The following is an 18951-nucleotide window of genomic DNA, read 5'->3' on the forward strand; positions in this document are numbered from 1 at the left end:
ACAAAGGGCACAACCACAGACTTATTATGATGTCACAGGCAGGCTTGTTCTCAGTAATCGGGGTGGGGGAGAGTTCAATCTTCATCATGAATGTATTGTCCTTTAATGGCTAATGGACTAGGATACAAACATTCTACTCCAGTCTGGAAAAAGAGTTTGCTTGAAAAGAAAATGCAATGCTAAGAAATTTCTGATCTTCCTGAATGCTGGTCACAGGCAAACCAAATTTATAGCTCTTCTTCCATTCTGTCAAGGATGTCTGGTGAAAAAAGTTAAGGTGACAAATCAACAACCAACCAAATGAGGTTTAATGCCTGGGAAAGCATTCGATCCCTAATCTCTGAATGGTTACTGGAGACAGTGAACAAATATGCTACCTAAGGAAAAACTGGTCCCACCCTGAACTGAGTCACTTTGTGTTTTAAAGAGCTAGTTATAAGGTTCTGGGGTTTATCATCATTGTTTCAGCTTACAGTAAGCAAGCAGGCCACAATAACTAGTTACATTTTTTGTTCCTATTGGTTAATTCTAATTTGATTGTTCTCATGATATTATTTCTGTAAGTGGTATCTCTGTGATAACTGTCTAGCAATGGCAGTCCAAGACTTTTTTTCAGATTTGCTAGCATGTTAAGGAAGGGTGTTCCTTAACCACTCATGATAGGGCCTGCCCTTGCTGCCAGACAGGTTTTAGAGGTATGTGTGAGGGTTTAAGAACAAGCCTTAAAAATGGGGTAACCAAGTGGCCCTCATCTCCAAAATAAATTCCCAACAGCTACCAATTACTACAGACACTACATTAAAAAACATCTAATTTACACTTGGCAATGCAGTAGTTCAATGAGTTACCTGCTGAATTCCAAGGCACAAGTATAAGATGCTGTCGGGATCATATTTTTCACCGTTTGGTCTCCGCACCTCTTGGATAAACTGGCACAAGCCAAAACTCAGCTCAGCAAAAGTGCATGAGAGAATATCCTCCTTGAGTTTCACAGGCCGAACTGTGGGGAATAGAAGCACAGGAGACATAAGACTCCATTCTGCAGGTCAGTCCTTCTGTACTTCCTGGTCCCGTACATCACATGAGCAGAGTTGTTACAACATCCATCTCCAACACACAACTCAACTCACGCCTAAAATAACTGTTCATCACTTTCCCATTTGTTAGTTAACAATTATGCAGCAGTTATTGTTTTCTGAATATTTACTAACAACCTTAACTGCCACCATATGTAACCAATATAAATTTTAACTGAGCAATAAGAAAGTGGGTACTTAAAACTAAGCAAGACTGTACAGTAGTGTGATCACTGAACCCAAGGAATAGTGACTTATACTTTAGACTGGCTGTGTAGGTTTCATAAATCAATTTCATTTCTATAGCTGGATTCAGGGGAATATTGAATGGGAGAATGATCTTGAGCATTTCCTAGTAGCTCCGGAAATGAGTTGGATGCAATATGTTTGACTCATTTACTTAAAGAGAGGAAGGAATTAAAAGTTTAAAGGACCAGGATATGGAGGGTGGGAAGAAGAGCAAACATAAGAGTTGGTTCCAGAATAAATGGTCAGAGAACTCTTGCACTGGGCTTGCTCCCTCCATCCCATAGGCAAGTTGCTTCTGCAGACTAGACAGAAAGCCTTTGTGGGGTAAGTTTAGGCATGGAGGCGACTCCTGGGTGTATGCAGGAAGATGAGTGAAGTTCCCTCACCCGCAAAAAATAGGATAGACAAAAAAACTTAATGGATTGCATTTCTGTGGGGACCTACAACCAGCTGTTCTCATATAACAAAAAAATTCCAAAGGAGCACAGGGGAAGCGTTCTCTTCCTAATCAGAAGATTTTTCCACTTTCTTATATAAACCCCTCACATTCTGTTTCAGAAAAATGTAAAAAAAAAAGTTTATTTCCCCAAAAGTATTTTAAAAATTTGAGTTTCTTCACTTCCCTGCAATCAAACCACTGGACAACTCCCAACTATTATTTCTAAATTAAGGGCCAAATTTTCAGTTGGCCTCTGAAAGCATGCCCGTAAAACTCTTGGTGTATTCCTAGGTCAGACTAGGGAAGAGGGAAAGGGAAGCAATGACATTTGATTCAGACTCTGCCAGAATTACTGGATGCTTCTGTTAAAAATCATCACCAGTGAAAACGTTAACACGGTTGACATTTCAGCCATCATTATTAGGCTCCAGAGCCAACATACCAATGGTAGGAAAGGAATGGTTCATGCTTTTCTGAGCTAGTTTCAGGTTGGCTGTAACATGGCAGTGGGATGCATTTGGAAGATTTTCTATGTAATTGTGAGGGCAAGAAATGAAGGGTCCAATTCTCTACTTCATCATTCACTATAAAACCAGTGAAGAGTTATGAAATTGGCATATGAATGCTTAAATTCTGGAGAAACAGATGGGGACAACACAAAGGTCAGTACAGGGTCCTACCCTATGCTAGCTCAGTCAGAACCCTGCACTTTATAAACACACCTGTGTTTCAAATCAAGTACAAATGTGCATAAAATTAACACTTACAGGGACATGAATGACTAATATTTATACTGTTCAACTTCCAAATTTCAGTCTGAGTCTTGCGTCAACAGGTGACATAATAGATTAAAAGCAACAGACAGACAAGATACTTAAAAATATATATCTCAATAGCCATGAAAATTGAGACCTGTTTCCTATAATCCTTACTCCACTCAGAGGGACATGGGCCTCAGTACCAATGGCATGCCTCAAACTCCATCCTGAAAGCTACATCACAACAGCTGCCCTCCAAGTTGCAGGTTTTGCTTCAATAGAAACAAGTTTACCTCCAAATTTTAGTTCCCCTTGGTCTTCCTGTGCATTCTTCCATTGGACCCAATTCCTCCAGGCATTTACCCCATACATGTACTTCAGAGTCATCCCGGAAACAGAGCAGCCTGGATAGGAACCCTGCATAAGATTCCGAGGCTCCACAGAAACTATGGACTTCTTCCTCCCCTGCAGGAAATCCAAAAAAGCTCATAACACAGTGTCCAATTCTGGACCCCTTTTAACCTGATCTCACAGGAAAAGTGCATTACACTTTGACCAGCTACTAGACGCTTACACTCCTGATGCTCCTGTTATAACACAGTGTCAGAGGACTTCACAAAGAGTGGAGAAATATTAACCTCGTTTTAAAGAAGGGACAACTAAGGTACAGGGAGGTTCTGCACACACAGCTAGTCAGTGACAGAGACAAACAAAAAACACAGGTCTCCTTGCCTAGTCCCCTGCCCTAATCACTGGACAACAATGCCACAGCCCATGATTAAAATACATAAACGAGTAAAACTTGATAGTTTTCTCTGCATTATTATACAACTAAAAATATAGGCTCCAAAGGAGTTGCTTTTAAATGCTACACACTCTTTAAATGCTACCCCATAAAAAGAACACTGATTCCCCCTAGCAAAAATACCTAATTTTATAGAATAAACATAAAATGTAGATAAAATATTTCCAATCCTGATCTTTGTTTCCTTATTCTGTTTGTTCAAACTCAAGAGATGTAAATATGCACGTAAGATTAGCACCTTAGATACATGGAGTTTTTAATAAGATGGAAGGGTGCTTTCCTTACCCGTCTTTTTGGCTGTGGGAAGCCATCTCTATGTCTCCGCCTTGCTCGCGAACGTGAGTGGAGACCCAGTCCTTTATTGAGCGGGTCAAATGAGTCTAAAGTCAAAACAACATCAGCACAAGATAAATTAATTATATGATTTAACGGGGCCATCTAGAAATGAGAGTTTGAGTCATTACTAAGTATCTTAAAATTAGAGATGCCACATCTGGATATTCCTATTGCATTACCACTGGATAATTAAGCAGTAAAAGCAGCTCTGTCGATGTCAGCTAGAAGGAAGCTCTGAGATGGAGGACTCCCATGTAAGGGACATGGAATTCTCAGGGTAGGGGGAAAAACCCCAACACACGGATGTGCTTCTGTACATAAACTGATATCCTTTGTACTCATGAAAGGACTCCCACCAGGACAGAGAGGTGACAAATTCACAAGCAGTCAAGAAAGAGTAACCACTATTCTCTATCAAATCATCTAAACTATGTTTTTTAAAGTGTAAACAAACGTGCTCTATCTTATTGGGATCAAGTATCTCTATTAGAGAAGATGTATTTCAGCTTTAACAACATGCATTTGCCCTTTGTGGGCAAATTAACTTCTTGCAATAAAGATACTGGAAGGATAGTTTCTAGCAAATCATGTATATATTTTTTTATACGTGACAGTGTGTTTTTCTACGTTACACAAACCTGAGGGAAAGTCCGCCTCCAGGTCCTGCTCCACGTCCCCTTTGGAGAACTGCCTCAGCTCGGGGTCTGGATCCTGCATGGCATTTGATCGTAAGGCATAGTGATTCAGCTCATCCTCCCAGCTGTGTGGAGTTGACACTGCTTCCGATTCTAGATCTCCACTGTAAGTGCTGCCTTGATCTGTAACGAACAGGACCCATATACAAAATGCACCAAAAGGAAAAAGAGATGTACAGTAGGACCAAAGTCCTCTCTACAAATGAAATACCAACCTTTCTCAAATATCTTAGGGTCCAGGAACAGCTCATGCTCAGATGTTTGGGATCCTTAAGGAAAAAACAACAACAACTAGAATTCATATGGACATGAAGTATTTTACTTATTTAAAACAGTAGCTGAAATGCAGAATTTCTTAGCTCATACAATTGATCCAAAAGGTCAGGAGACTAACCGGTCAATCTTGGGCTAAGAATAGTGGACTGTGTTTAAAGTATTCAAGAAGGCATCCTGGCTTTAAGAGAGAGGTAACCAAAATCCCTTATGAAGTAAGACCATTTTCACTGCATTTGCCCTTGGGAAAATAAAACAGCAGCTTGCTGATGGGGCAAAAGGAAGGCTTATCACAGCATGATGCAGGGGCATCTGGTCCGATGCAGGGGCATCTGGTCTGATGCAGGGAAAGCTGACATTTACCTACCTTTCACAGGAATGCTTCCTTTAGCATCCTTTTTAAAATGATCACATACCTCCATGAGAGTGCGTTTTTTCCTTCTCTTCATCTTCTGCAATCATTTCTGCCATTTGAAGGAGATCAGCCTCAAATGGATTTGTGGGAATCTTCTCCTTGATATCCTGAATAGTCTCTATGATCTTATCGGCATTATCCAGAGTAGTTGGGATAAGCATGGGAACTGGTACCTAAACACACGCAGGAAAGTTTAGATTTCTGAGCAGGACTTGTTTTATCGCACATGAAGTAGTTTTTTGCGTACCAAATGCATTAAAGAGGATCCAGCTATTTTTCTTCCTCTGGCACTTAGACTAAAGGGGCAACACAGACTATCTGCAGATTGGACAACTTGCTGTATCTCTGTAATAACCTGAACAATTCCTTTTACCACCACCTCTTTCCCCTGCTGCCCAGCTTTATGACCCTGCATAATGACCAAAGTCAATCAAGCAGAAGAAGACCGGATGGGATTCCCTCCAAACCCCATAACTGACCAGAGATTTGAGTGCCAGAAGAACTCAATGTCTGAATACATTGTCTTTGTGGCACTTCCAGCCTCTGAAAACTCTAGGACCGACAGACCAGGATCTGAATCTGCACCTGAGATTCTCACATTGGATTAGCCTATGCTAACTCTTTTCCTAAAAGGATGTTTACAGTACTTTCCTTGCTAGAGGTTCTGAAAGCTCCCTGGGAGAGAGTAGTAGAAATGCTACATAACCAGATATTTGGTTATAGATAAGAGAGACTCAGGCTGAAGATTTTAGGAAATCTCTCTCTAATTCAAATCTTTTGATGATGAAGTTGGAACCCCTGGGTTATAATTTAAGGCACAGCAGCAGAGGAGCTTTTTGAGGATGGGTATTAAATTTTAAGTGACCTCTAAGGCAATGTGACATGACTGTAGCTCTTGCAACCATCTTTTCCCCCTGAATACTGCCTACTGGGACATGTTTAGACAGAGTAAGAACAAATATAACCCTCACGGTTCTTTGTTCTAGTGAAACCAATCTTTAAACTGCAGGCCACTGAACATAACCATGAGTTGTCAGATGAGCTGAAGGGTAACTTACAGGTACTGGGACCCCAAGTGGAACTGGCGTATACTGGGTGAAGAGGTGAAGGGGCACTGGCACAAACACTGGTACAGGAACAGGCACCACAAGGATTTGGGGTCGAACTTCATCTTCCTCTGTCATGTTAAAAAAAATGAAAGTGGTTTGGTTCCCAGAGGCAAGGGAGCGTCTGACACCTCCGTAATATCTTGGAGTGGTCCATGAAGAATTATTATTAATAATTCCATTAACAGTGACTTCTGCTTGTATCTCCCCATGCACAACCTGGTATGTTCATCCCAGTGACTGACACGTCTACATAGCTGTGCGCACACCTCCTGCCCCTAGCTCTTAACATGTCAGGTAATAAGACAGATTTACCTGAAACAGGACAGGATTCCTGTCAAGACAGATAAATGTATGTATCATAGAAAGTCAAGAGCTATGACTTAGACCACTCTTCACTGGACTAGGTCCCACCCCCTTTGTATGGCAAGGACTAAATCCTGGTCGCAAAGGGTCAAATGGGAGTTTTACAATTGATTTCACTTGAGATGGAATGTAGCCTTAAAATGTTTAGGCCAATTATTCAAAGAGGATGCCAAATTTGTGCCTGTGTCTGCATCAATAAAAGCCAGCATTTTATTTAAAAATTGCACCTACACATGTCATATGGATTATTCCATATCTAATTATTTAATTCACCCACACTGGATTTAAGTTTGACACTCCACTCTTTTTATGGACTTATTCTAGCAAATCCCCTGCATCTTCCCTGGAAGTGACATTTAACTTTAGTGCTGTTATTAGAAAGTGCTAGGTATACAATTCAGATGTAAACAATATTGTGACCATATACATGAACAATGAGGGAGAAAGAGGTATTTCATACACCATTCTGTATATCAGAAGAAGGATGATTGCAATGAATACTAGACTGTGTGATCTTGTGTCTTGTACTCAAATTGGGAGCCAAAAACTCCTTAATTCTAATCCTAGAGCAACACAAGCTCCCTCTGTAGCCTTGAGCATATCACTTGACCTCCCTGCTTCACTTTCCATAACTATAACCTGATGATAGCATCCTTGTGAAAGTTTGAGCTGATTCCAAGATGCATTCCACATGCAGTTTTCATGGACTTCAAGAAATGCAGACAGAGATTGTCTTATATAGTTATAACACAAAATGATGCTTAAAAGCACTACGTAATCAAGCAAAACCCTTATTTTAATATTAAAAATCCTTATCACACTACGTTACTCATTCACCTGCAATACAGGCCTTTTTTTAAAAAAGGAAGACAATCTGACACATACCTGTCTGGCATTCCTTATTCTGGGTATGAGGTTTGCAAGATGTGGCCTTGGTCTGGGTGATCGGCTTGCACAATAATGCTTTGTTTTTTAAAAGCCTTGGAGGTTGTGATGGTGGTAGTTTCAGGGCGTCTGTCTGAGTACTAGCCTGGTTTTAAATACAGAAAAGAAAGTGTGGTAAGTTCAGTACATTTGGCTATGGTATTTTGTTACAATATGAGATGCAAGCCTCCTGCAGTATAATACAGATATAATTTAAAAAATGGAGATTTTGGTATGCAACATGCTTTACTGTTAAGTGTGGTAACCACAAAAAAAATTGCAAAAATGGTATCTTATTTGCTCCTCGTGTGTCTTCACATCTCTCTCTTATTTCTGTCAGTGAAGCAAAGGGTGTTTTTGTTTATTACTGTCAACACTGCTGAGAATAAACCCACAAGAGTGTCTGGTTTTAGATAACAAATAATGCTGGCTAAGTTCTGATTTTGAAACCTTAACTGTTTAACAAATATCTAAGACCCAGAAAGAACATAGCTTAGTTTTCAGATGCCATGTGGGGAATGCAATTAGAAATATTCCATCAACTAGGCAAACTGCTGTGAAGTCATTAAAAGGGAAAAAATATTAAAGTAGAACAAACAAGCCCGTCAATTTTAGGATCACTTTTTTGACTGTAAGCAAACTGATTAGTTTTGCTTCTAGTTTCCGGCACACTGTGCTGAATCTCTCTCTCTGTCATCATCTATTCCAACAGCATGATCAGATTACAGTAGAGACTCCACTAGGGGGGAACATATATTTGCATTAATGGGCATACTGTAGTTTAGAACATCAAATCAGCAGTTTACCAGTGTACACCAGAAGAAAGACTTCTCTATGCAGTAAAAATTCTAGCTATCTATGAAGATATTAGCAAGTTGGATGTATTTTGAATCTCAGTCACTGTCAGAAAAAAATGAGTTCAAATAACCGCTGTAACACTACATATGGAACAGAGATATTTGATGTTTGGATAAGATCTCTAACAAATCAGTGTGTCTGAGCAAAGCAGGGGGGAGGGAGAGAGGGGGTAGGAGGAAGTTTAAAGTTTCTTTTGCAAAAACTTACATCTCCAATGATCTTTGCTGTCACAGTAGGAACTGCACCTGTTAATTAGAACAACATAAACTTAATTTCTGTATTGCCTAACAGCAAGGCCCGCATCCTACAGAGGTCAAGTATTAATCTCCATTGGGCCCAATTCTCTGTTGAATGTAATTAACATTGTAGTTATTTACACCTGTGCAAAGTGAATGTGACAACCTCGCCATTCTAATTTGGTAGCATTTTACATTCGCTCTGCAGTGGTGTAAATGAAGGCACAAAGTACAGGGCAATGAAGAACTGGGCCTGTTATCTTCAATGGGAGCAGGACCTAATGCTGCCTATCAGACCTATGAACAACCAAAATACAAGCTCAAGAAAAAAAATGTAAAGACTTTGAAACTGTGTATTGAGGAATTCTACCTTGTAAGACGTTGTTGGAGTTAACCGTGGGCTGGGCAGCAGGGGCACTTGCTAGGGATACCACGTTTGCTATAACTGGAGTTGAATCCTTCCTTAGAGAAGGAGGGCCTGATGAAGAAGTTGGTGTCATGGAAAGGTTTGCTGTTTAGAATGAACAGAAGAAATCTAGTGTAAGCATTAATATTACTGATAACAGGGCATATTCATAGCAGTCTAACATATTATGCAAGATCCACCCTCCACTCCAATACATACACTCTTATAGTTAAAAGCTTGTGTAAGTATCAACTGCAGGTTTTTAATTCAGATTAAAAAAATCTGTTTCTTTAAATTCCATATGCAAACCATGCTACCCAGTCAGTGGGACATCTCAGAAATTGATCACAGCATGAAAGGGCCTATTTACATTATTATGTTTTATTACGTAAATACCATGGGGCCAACTGAGAACGGGACCCCACTGTGCTAGGCACTGTACAAACAGTAGTATAAGAGACAGTCCATGCCCCAAAATCCTTATAATCTAAATAACTCAGGTGAATTGTAACACTGCCCTACGAGACTCTTCACTGTCAAAGGCTGGTTTAAGTCCTTGACATTCATAATCTCCATGTTTACCATATTTCACCAAAGGTACTGTTCCCAGCAGTCTCTGGTACTACCCCGGACACATGAGGCCAGACTGTCAGAAGTGATGCACACCTGTAGCACATCTGTTTCAGATGAAGTTGCAGGTAACCTGAACTTCTGAAAATCAGGGCCATGGTACCTATCACTATCCTTTCTGCTTAAAACACACTAACTGACAAACTTCACACTAGACCAGGAGTGTCAAATGTTTTAGTAACGGCGTGAGAGTATAAATTAATTACTGAGTTACATATTACCCTCAATCCACAGCAAAAGTCCCACTGCTATCAATAGGAGATTTGCACAAGGATCAAGGGTAGAATATGGCCTAGAAGCATACAATACACTAATATTATTTATTATCTGGGGAGTAACTTAGTGTTGCAGTCACTATCATTCACTGGCAGAATATGCCCCTCTTTAGGACCACTACTATCTCTCCCCTTTGTTTCTCTTCCTCTTCCGGTCTTCCTCCCCTCTAACACTTCATTCCTCACAGTTCCTATTCCTGTGGGACGAATTGTCACCATCCTTCCCATTCCATCTGTTCAAATAATCAGTGAGGAATAGCTACAGCTTACATCAAGCTTAACACTAATATTTTAAGAGTCAACACCTAACGAAACTGGAGCTCAGAGTCATTGTTTCAAAATGTCTGCACATTTGGGAAGACAACTCAGCACTGGTTAAACTGAATTCACATTTGAAAGTTTGTCTTCAGAATCATGAAGTTTACAAATGTGTATTTTTTAATGAATACTTAGATTCTGCCAAATATGATGCTGCCATGTGGGCTGCTTGAAGAAAACCAGGTGCTTGACATCTCTGCAACAGATATTGCTCTAATCAAATGTGCTTTTGCAAACAGTGACACTCAAAAGTAATATTTAATTTCTCTCGTTTTCTCTACATTGAGCATTTGCGTCTACTTAACACGGAGAGAAATCTTGTTTCTCCGCTACAGAGGATTAAAGTCACAAGAGGCAGAAGAGCCCTAGATCAGTGTTTCTCAACCTGGGTGGGGAGGGATCACAAGTACAAGGCCGGCATTAGGGGGTGGGAAGCAGGGCAACTGCCCAGGGCCTCACTCCACAGGGGGGCCCGTGAAGCTAAGTTATATGCTTCAGCCCCGGGCAACAGGGCTCGGGCTTTGGCTTAGTAGAGGAGGGGGGGGGGAGGGTCACAATTTTTTATTTAGTTTTTGTAAAAGACTAAAGGAGGTTGAAGGAAAAAAAGGTTAAGAAACACGGCCCTGTATCACAGAATCGTAGGTTTAGAAGGGACTGCTAGGGTCATCTAGTCTAACCCCCTGCCAAGATGCGGGATATACCTGAGTCCATCCAATGGCTGTTCTCAGTAGGGGATGTGTGTGTACATTATATGATTTATGAAAAGGTCCACTGAACTGAGTTTTCCCCGAAATGGTCATACTGCATTATCCAAAGCAATTGTTCTGTTCTTATGTTCTAATTCACATCCTATTTTACCTGTGTTGTTCTGAGGTGGGGGTTCAGACACAGTTTGCTGATTACAGAACATCAAAATACAAAGCAGGTTGCAAAAATGTTTGATCTCCCCTTGCCATTTCATAGACTCACTGAGTTTACCTTGTCTTTTACAACCATCACACTTTGCCATCTAAAAAAAAAACAGCACGGGGAAAAAAAATTAAAAACACTCAAATACCAGGATAACAATAAATGCATATAAGTGAGCCCCTTCCCACCTACCTCCAAAAAAAGCTTTCAGCTTATATGCTGGTACTTTTAGAATAGCTGCAACATTTATTGGCGCTGCCACAAAACAGCCTAAAGAATGAGAGCATTAGATTGTGTTCTCCTGTAAGGTTCCTTTATATGTAGAACTGGTGTTCACAACAACTTGTGGGGGGTGGGAAGGACATTCAAAGGCACAAAGGGAACCTGGGCATCCAATTCCCCTTTCTGCCTTTGGCTATCTCCCCTGCAAAGCCCAGGAGCAGCACCAAAGCCAATAAACAGGCTTTTATAATTATAGAGGCACAGGGTGGTGAGCTGAGTGTGCCCCAGAGTGAGACAGAGAACAAGCAGGGCTGAAGACCCAAATAACCTGACTAATTCTGACAGCAAATGCAAAACACCAAAGAGTGAAGACTTCTTTTTCATTCAGCTCCCACAGATATGCAAGATCTTGAAAGGAAGCAGAGGTCCACTGCAGACAGTTTCATGCAGCTCTTGGGCTTCACAAGTTCTTTTGTTATGGCATTTACATTTCAGAAAGTGATGCATGAAAGCTACTTACCTGATAAAACAAAACCGTAAATTTAGACATGCATTCTTCTGAGCAGAACTCCTCCATCTTTCCCCCAAAGTGATTCTGGACCAGTTTGGGGGAAGCCTGTAAACAGTAACTGCACATTTTACAGTGGTTTCCCCAGCGTTTAGCCAAGTCGTGTTTATAGAGCAGTTTACAACCTAAGACATCAAAGGAAGAACAAAAACAAAAACAAATGAATATCAAATTAAGGTGTTTGTTTCGTTCTTGCTGTTAGTTGTGACTTTACGATAATTTATTAAAATTGATCATGAACGTGTAAAGTATGGACAAAGACCTAGTTAGGTTAACAGATGAGATTTCTCATTTTATTGCTCTCATTTTATGGCAGGATGCTTTCTGATCGGATTTACCTGACACACAGGCCTGCCTTTTCTTACCTTCACTACAGAATGGCTTGTCTATTCCTGAGAATCGCACGGTCTCCTTGATAATCTTCTCAATTTTGCAGTATGCACACATTGCCATTACACTACTTCTCTTCTTGTATTCATCACAGCAGGTCTTCCCACAAAACTGAAACATTTTACCCTGTAATTACATGAGACTAATTCAATTATGCCAAATCTTGTTTTCCCCCCAAAACCAGTATTTTTAAATAGTTTAAAGAACAAAACAAAAAAAACATGTAAGAGATTTCTAGTGCTGGTGAAAATCACCATTTGATAATGCTGGAGAATAAAGTCCGCAGAACAGGTGCAGCACAAGGAGGGAGTGGAAAGGTTCCTATAGACGCACCTACCAATGTGCTTCACTCCTGACCAAAGGTATCATCTCTAGAGGCAAGAAGGAATGCTGCCTACATAGTCATTTAATCCTTCGCCTTTCTTCTGAGGCAATCAAAAAGGACGCAAATCAATGCCAATTTTGATGGTGGTATTGCTGTACCGAACCGACTACTCAAATCCCAGGATAGCTGGCCATAGCAAGACACCAAAGGACTGTTGCCAGATTGCCCCACATTATGGTTTTGTGCCTGTTTCTGATTCAGAAAGATCTGCATGCAAAGCTCTGATCTTTATTACCTTGTAGTCAAGCAGCTCTGGTTTGGTTGCAAACAGTCGGTTACAGTGCTGACACTTGAGTTTCACAACAGTGCGGGCGAAAGTGACTTGCTGGGACTGAGCAGCGAGCCTCTGGAGACCAGCTGCAGCCGAGCTGCTCATGGAGCTGGGGGAGACTGTCGAGGTAGTGCCACCTGATGCGGATACCGTTGCCCCAGAGGGAATGCTTACAATGACTTGACCCTGCGACAGGGGCACCACAGAGGAGTTCATTCCTGCAGGCTTGTTGAACAAGTTCTGTCGGAAAGCAATTAGGAAGGTATACTTTACAACAGGAAACCCATCTCTTGGAGATTATAGCACTAGTCTGCCATTCTATTAATTGAACTTAGAAAGAAAGTCTAGACATGATACCTGAAAAGCTACAACGCAGCTGTAACTGCAGAAATTGCGTATACTCCCATCTGACATAGCCAGGTGATACTGAGGGATTGCGGAAGTTTTACAGCTGTTACACTGAACTTGGACACCTGATGGAAAAACAAAGAAAAAAGAAAACCCAGTGAATAAAGCCACACAAAAGCATTGCAAATGGCTTTATACTGTGTGTACAAAAAACACCAATGACTCTGAATGACCAAGTTAGATAGATCTAAGAAAGAATATGACCAATGTCCTAGAGAAGAAGAAGCAGCAGCCAGAGTAGATTGAGCACTTTATGATAGGTTGACATGAGCACTGCAATGGTGGTACATAGGTGCCTGCATAGTACTTTATAGTTCATTAATGCTCACAGTATCGTTGGCAGGTCAGTAAGCATTTGCCCATTTTACAAGAGAAGCATCTGAGGGACAGAAGCTGAAGCCAAAGGGGGAATGAGTGTCAATCTGGAATATTAAAATGCAAAAGTTCTGGGGCCCACACCTGTCATTTGTGACATGTAAAACCCCCAACCCATTTAAAACAAACAAACAAACAAACAAAAATACAAAAGCTGCTGTTTAAACAATAATACATTTGAAGGGCTTGGCAGAAATGTGATCACCTATGTACAAGATACAGGAAGCAGAGTACTAGAGTGATTAAAGTCCGCCCAGTGCTTTTGACTATATTAAAGCTATAATTTTTTAAAATTAAAATTGTAGTACTGGAACACAGTGTACACAGAACGTGATAGAATGTATGTTCCTTGATAAAATCCCTTGGTTAACTGGCTGAGAAAGAACTTGGCCTGCAAAGAACTGGAGTGTTTTACAAAGGCCAACAAACAAACCATGCACTGGTTATCACCTCAGAACCATCATTTATGCACAATTTCTGTAGGCATGCCCATGACAAAACAGTGCACCAGACTAGTGCACCCTGCCACTCACACCACACCTGTCTGTTTCATGCTTGTGAAGAGGAAGTACATTAAGATTTACAGGTATCTTCCTGCTCTCTGAAGTCATAGGAAATTCTGCACAGGTTGTTATTCTAGCAGACAGGGAACAGGATGTCCATTAGATACCAACACAGCAGATGGATCCACTTTTAGGGCTATCAGCATTCAAAGCATGCAAGTAAGTTTACACCCAAGTAATTATAATTAATTATAATTATAATTAATAATTAATGGAGATATCCCATCTCCTAGAACTGGAAGGGACCTTGAAAGGTCATCGAGTCCAGCCCCCTGCCTTCACTAGCAGGACCAAGTACTGATTTTGCCCCAGATCCCCAAGTGGCCCCCTCAAGGATTGAACTCACAACCCTGGGTTTTGCAGGCCAATGCTCAAACCACTGAGCTATCCCTCCCCCACAAAAAGAAAAAGAAGGAGTAAATGAAAAGTTGATAAAACTTTAGCTTCTTATTCTTTTTTCTGGCAAAATAAGATAATATTTAAACTGGAAGCATTGCAAAGTTAATAGTTGTATCTACAACAGGAAAAAAAACTTAACTCTTATTTCAGCCTATTATTCAAATTATTTTTTAAGCTTTGTTTTCAAGATGAACTAAGTTTGATCTAAACTAGATGGAACTATGGATGTAAAACAAAACACACAAACAAACATAAAAGCCCCAAAGGAATAAAGTTACCTGCAGATGTAACCATTTTAACTCTGTAGGCTGACAAGCAGTTAACAGAGCAAAAGAGTTCGGTCTTTCCTAAATTATTTGTGCTCTCTATCATCTCAGCTGAAGATCTCAAAGACTTGCACAGTGCACAGGGTGTAATTTTTGCTGATTTCTGTGGAAAGAATAAAATAAGTCACTCATTTGCAGGTTTGATGCAAATTTTAAGCTCCAAATTAACCACTCTAGCACATAAAATGTACATAAAATATGAGAGCCAGTGTATATGACGTTTGATTTCTTATGAAGTTATTGCAGTGTTTATTACTTACAATATATTTCTTCACTGTAACCTTATGCTCCCTCATGTTTGTTTGTACTCCTTGTTTTATATCTAGGTTGTAAGCCCCTCTTTTTATGTGTTTAAATAGTACCTAGCATAATAGTTCTGGGGCCTCTAGCCACTGCTGCAGCCCAAACAATTCCATGCATCTAGTAGCTTTTGTTGGAGTGTCTCAAATATTTTGCTAACATTAACTTTCAACACACCAGTGAAGTAGGTACACACTACTGCCATTTTTGCAGATGGAAAGATGAAGGCACAGACAGGTGAAGTTACTTGCCTAGGGACACAGAGTCAGTGGCAGGGCTGAGACTAGAGTTAACTACCATCTCCTATCCTTAAAAATGCATTTTGTTCTGTAATCAAGTAATATCAGAAATTTGTGGAAGGACACAAGGGAAAGAGACTATATACAATTTAAGGATTTAAAATATCACAGACAAGCAGTTGGTTAGAACTGGTTTATCAGTTGCGATAAGTATTATTAAAAAAAAAAAAAGTTAAAGGGATCAGAAAGGGCAGTGAATCAAGCAGGGTTGGGAAGAGAGGAAATAAAGCCCCTCAACTCATTGTCATATGAAAATATTTGTGATACATGTTCGTAACTCATTTATGCAGTACGACTGGGTTTCCTCCAATGATATACAACATAAAACTTAAGTTTGAAATTATTCTTTCCTAGCTTTCTACTGCATAAAGACACATTTTCTCCCTTTTCCCATCTAAGACCTGTTCCTTGCTCTTTCATCCAGGTTTAGGCTACAATTTTCAGCAATGATCATTGTTTTTGAAGGTACATTTTTGCATCTGCACATCAATTAACTGCAGATACAAATGCCACCATTTAATCAGCCAAGTACCTGATTTGCAGGCAGAGTCAAGTATCTTGACATCTTAATGGTGATACCTGAATGGACAATGCAAAAATGGAAGTTACATTTAAAATATCAGGGCCTTAGTATTTATCTTCTATACAATGCTACAAATCTACAGGGTACCATATTGTGGTAGGTAGGTTTCAAACAGTTAACTGGTCCCTACACTTAAGGACTTACAACCTGAAGACAACAAAACAAGGGGAATAGCCATTAGAGCTTGAATGTTCAACATAGGGTTTTCTTAGAGACGGGCTTGAGATATTGTTTGGATGTCAATTTGAATTTCTCCAAAGTTGGTGGTGTCTGGATATAAGACTTTGGTTCAGGTCTATTTCTAGTTTATCTAGGAGTCAGAGGAAGCTTAGCATATGAAAAAAGGTATGGAGACAAAGTGACATGTTTGAGCACAGCTTGAGAAATTAAAGGGCAGAGAGGTATTCAGGACAGAGTTAATGAGAACTGAAGCCTTCTATGAATAAACCAGGTCTATTCCTTAAATGGTCTATTCTAAAGTCCCCACTTACCAATTAAAGTAACTTCTCAATCAATGGGACACGAAGTTTTATAAGTACCTGTTTATACCCGGTAACACATGTTGAACTGCAGAACTTCTTTGACTGTCCTTCTATTTGAAGAACGTGGCATTGGCCAGAGCCACTGTAACAGTAGCCCCCACAGTTCTCACAGCAGTTCATAGTCAAGTTATTAGCAGAACGGAACTTGGAGAAGCAGGCATCACTGCAGAGTTTGTGTACAACATTTTGATAATTCACTTCATGTCTAATCTAAAAGAATAAAAAATAAAATAGTTGGTGTCCGAGACATTAAACTGTTCTGATTTGCAGGAAATTTGAACTAGAAAGTAGAAGTTACGTATAAATTACCACTGCATTCTTCTGGCACATGCTGCACTTGGTTGAAATGCTGTTAGTATGAATAGTAACAACAGGTTTCCTTTTCAATTCATATGTAGAAAGACATGACTGGCTGCAGAAATCCTTGCTGGAGTTTGTATTGTCAAACTGTGCAGTGATCACATCCTTTGGATTTAGGATCTCTCTATTTAAATTAAAAACAAACAAACAAAAAAACATCAGCTTGATACACCCATGGCCCTTGGCAGACCAAACACATTATCTGGAATGGTAGTAGTGTAGTAATAAGAGAGCATGACAGTGTCTCACTCCCGTGGCCTTTATTTCAATAGTGTAGCCTTCCTCAACTATAAACCCAGCAGAATACACTGAGACAAACTTCTTTGTTTAAAAAGCTTACTCTCAAGGTGGGTTGTGTTTTTGCAACTGCTTTACCCATTAACTTAGACAATCTGGTTTGCTTAGATGTCACTAAGTAACTCGGTTTTTAAATGCAGTATGGAAAATAAGGTGATGTAGACTGTACAAGAGAAACATTTGTCAAAACCTTCAGAAAGCAGGATACATAAATTAAATTCAGAAGAATGTTCCTTTAACAAGGAAAATACTCATCAGAGGGGAAAAACGACAACAAAATACATCTCCTGATCACTGTGAAGCCCATCCCAAGATGCTTTCACGGTGCTGTTCCAATCCTTCCTTTTTTCACCTCTTGTGTTGCTCTATTTGATGCTTAACTGCTGAATTTGACAGAGACGAGTTAGTTTTTCGTCTTATTTCCTGCCCTGCCTGCCCTCTTAATTACTGCAATTCTTTTGGCTAAAATGTTTTAAAATTCTTAAAGAGCAAATCTTCTAGGCCAATGCTCTTGATGGAAGGCTTCTGACAGTAAAATCAAGTTTAAAATAACACTGCACTTATAGCAGATGAGAACTACTTTTCTGAACACAAATATGAACAGCAGACAACTGAACATTGTTGCATGGATTTTTCACAGTGATGCATTAAACAAACCAAAATAGCAAATTGCAGTTTTATATTTAAGCTCAGCTGACCCTGTAAATCTGAAGGTAACAAATCTGTTGTTGAGGGACTCACAGTGATATATAAACAAAGCAGAATTCACTTTGCAAAGTGACTTTCGTAACTAAAAATACCACATATGAATAACTATACATATGAATAATATATTAATTAGATATTGATGAAAGCTTGAACAGCTACACCCAAAATTTCTCTTGGTTTAGTTTGGAGATAAGGACACAAAAGAAGATATGGTTTATAGGAATTAAAACTGCTTCTGCAGCAGTAGACAACAAATGCTGGCTCAATGCTACTTTCATATTCAGAACAGGTTTTTCAAATTATGCCTAGAAAGGGCAACGTTTCTTTTTCCATACTTGACAGAAGTTGCGAGCATCTGATTTAGATCCTAATATCCCCCTAAACCAGAAACTTATTTCATGCTCAATAATTTCATCTCTTCAGCTCAGCAAGGGTTAGATATTATATAATGAAGTGCCACCAGAGTGCTCTCAGGTGGCTTCTTTGGCCAAAAACTTAATGGACAAAACCTAACCTTGCAAAGTGGAGAGACTGCCCCTATTGGTAAATTTGATAAATAGCTTAGAGAGCGAGAATTTGTAGGGAATCTCATGAAATACAATCTATCAATTACATTCAACTACTAAAACTTGATTTTACTTCATTGACTTTAGTAATTTAATTGTTTTCAGTTGAAGAGCATCTGTTAAATGTATTCTCAAAATATATTTAAAACTTAAAGAAGAGTAAGTCTAATTTTGTATAGGATTATTTTAAGAATGGGGGAAGGGGACCAAGTACCTTTTGAGAGGCAAACTTTTATTTCCTGTTGATTTTAACTGGAAAAAAAGAAGGTGTGCATATCAGGGTAAGCGTTTTAAAAATATATATGTAGTTGCATA

General features: G+C 39.6%; 1 protein-coding gene across 5 annotated transcripts in view; it reads right to left on the reverse strand.

Annotated features, from left to right (window-relative positions):
- The window catches only part of LOC117868139 (zinc finger MYM-type protein 4), a 54014-nt gene that overhangs the window by 8569 nt on the left and 26494 nt on the right, over nt 1–18951 (reverse strand). For all 5 annotated transcript variants that reach the window (XM_034753758.1, XM_034753763.1, XM_034753759.1 and 2 more), the window contains 18 exons: nt 17015–17189; nt 16703–16915; nt 14934–15084; nt 13268–13383; nt 12875–13150; nt 12230–12380; nt 11817–11989; nt 11024–11174; nt 8907–9047; nt 8508–8545; nt 7404–7548; nt 6105–6223; nt 5048–5219; nt 4574–4627; nt 4302–4481; nt 3613–3707; nt 2816–2987; nt 849–1000 (listed from right to left, as the gene is read on the reverse strand). In XM_034753758.1, the coding sequence (XP_034609649.1) occupies nt 849–1000; nt 2816–2987; nt 3613–3707; nt 4302–4481; nt 4574–4627; nt 5048–5219; nt 6105–6223; nt 7404–7548; nt 8508–8545; nt 8907–9047; nt 11024–11174; nt 11817–11989; nt 12230–12380; nt 12875–13150; nt 13268–13383; nt 14934–15084; nt 16703–16915; nt 17015–17189 (2674 nt within the window). The remainder of the gene's footprint in view (nt 1–848; nt 1001–2815; nt 2988–3612; nt 3708–4301; nt 4482–4573; nt 4628–5047; nt 5220–6104; nt 6224–7403; nt 7549–8507; nt 8546–8906; nt 9048–11023; nt 11175–11816; nt 11990–12229; nt 12381–12874; nt 13151–13267; nt 13384–14933; nt 15085–16702; nt 16916–17014; nt 17190–18951) is intronic.

Source organism: Trachemys scripta, chromosome 20 (assembly GCF_013100865.1).
Source record: "Trachemys scripta elegans isolate TJP31775 chromosome 20, CAS_Tse_1.0, whole genome shotgun sequence".
NCBI classification, from domain to species: Eukaryota; Metazoa; Chordata; order Testudines; family Emydidae; genus Trachemys; species Trachemys scripta.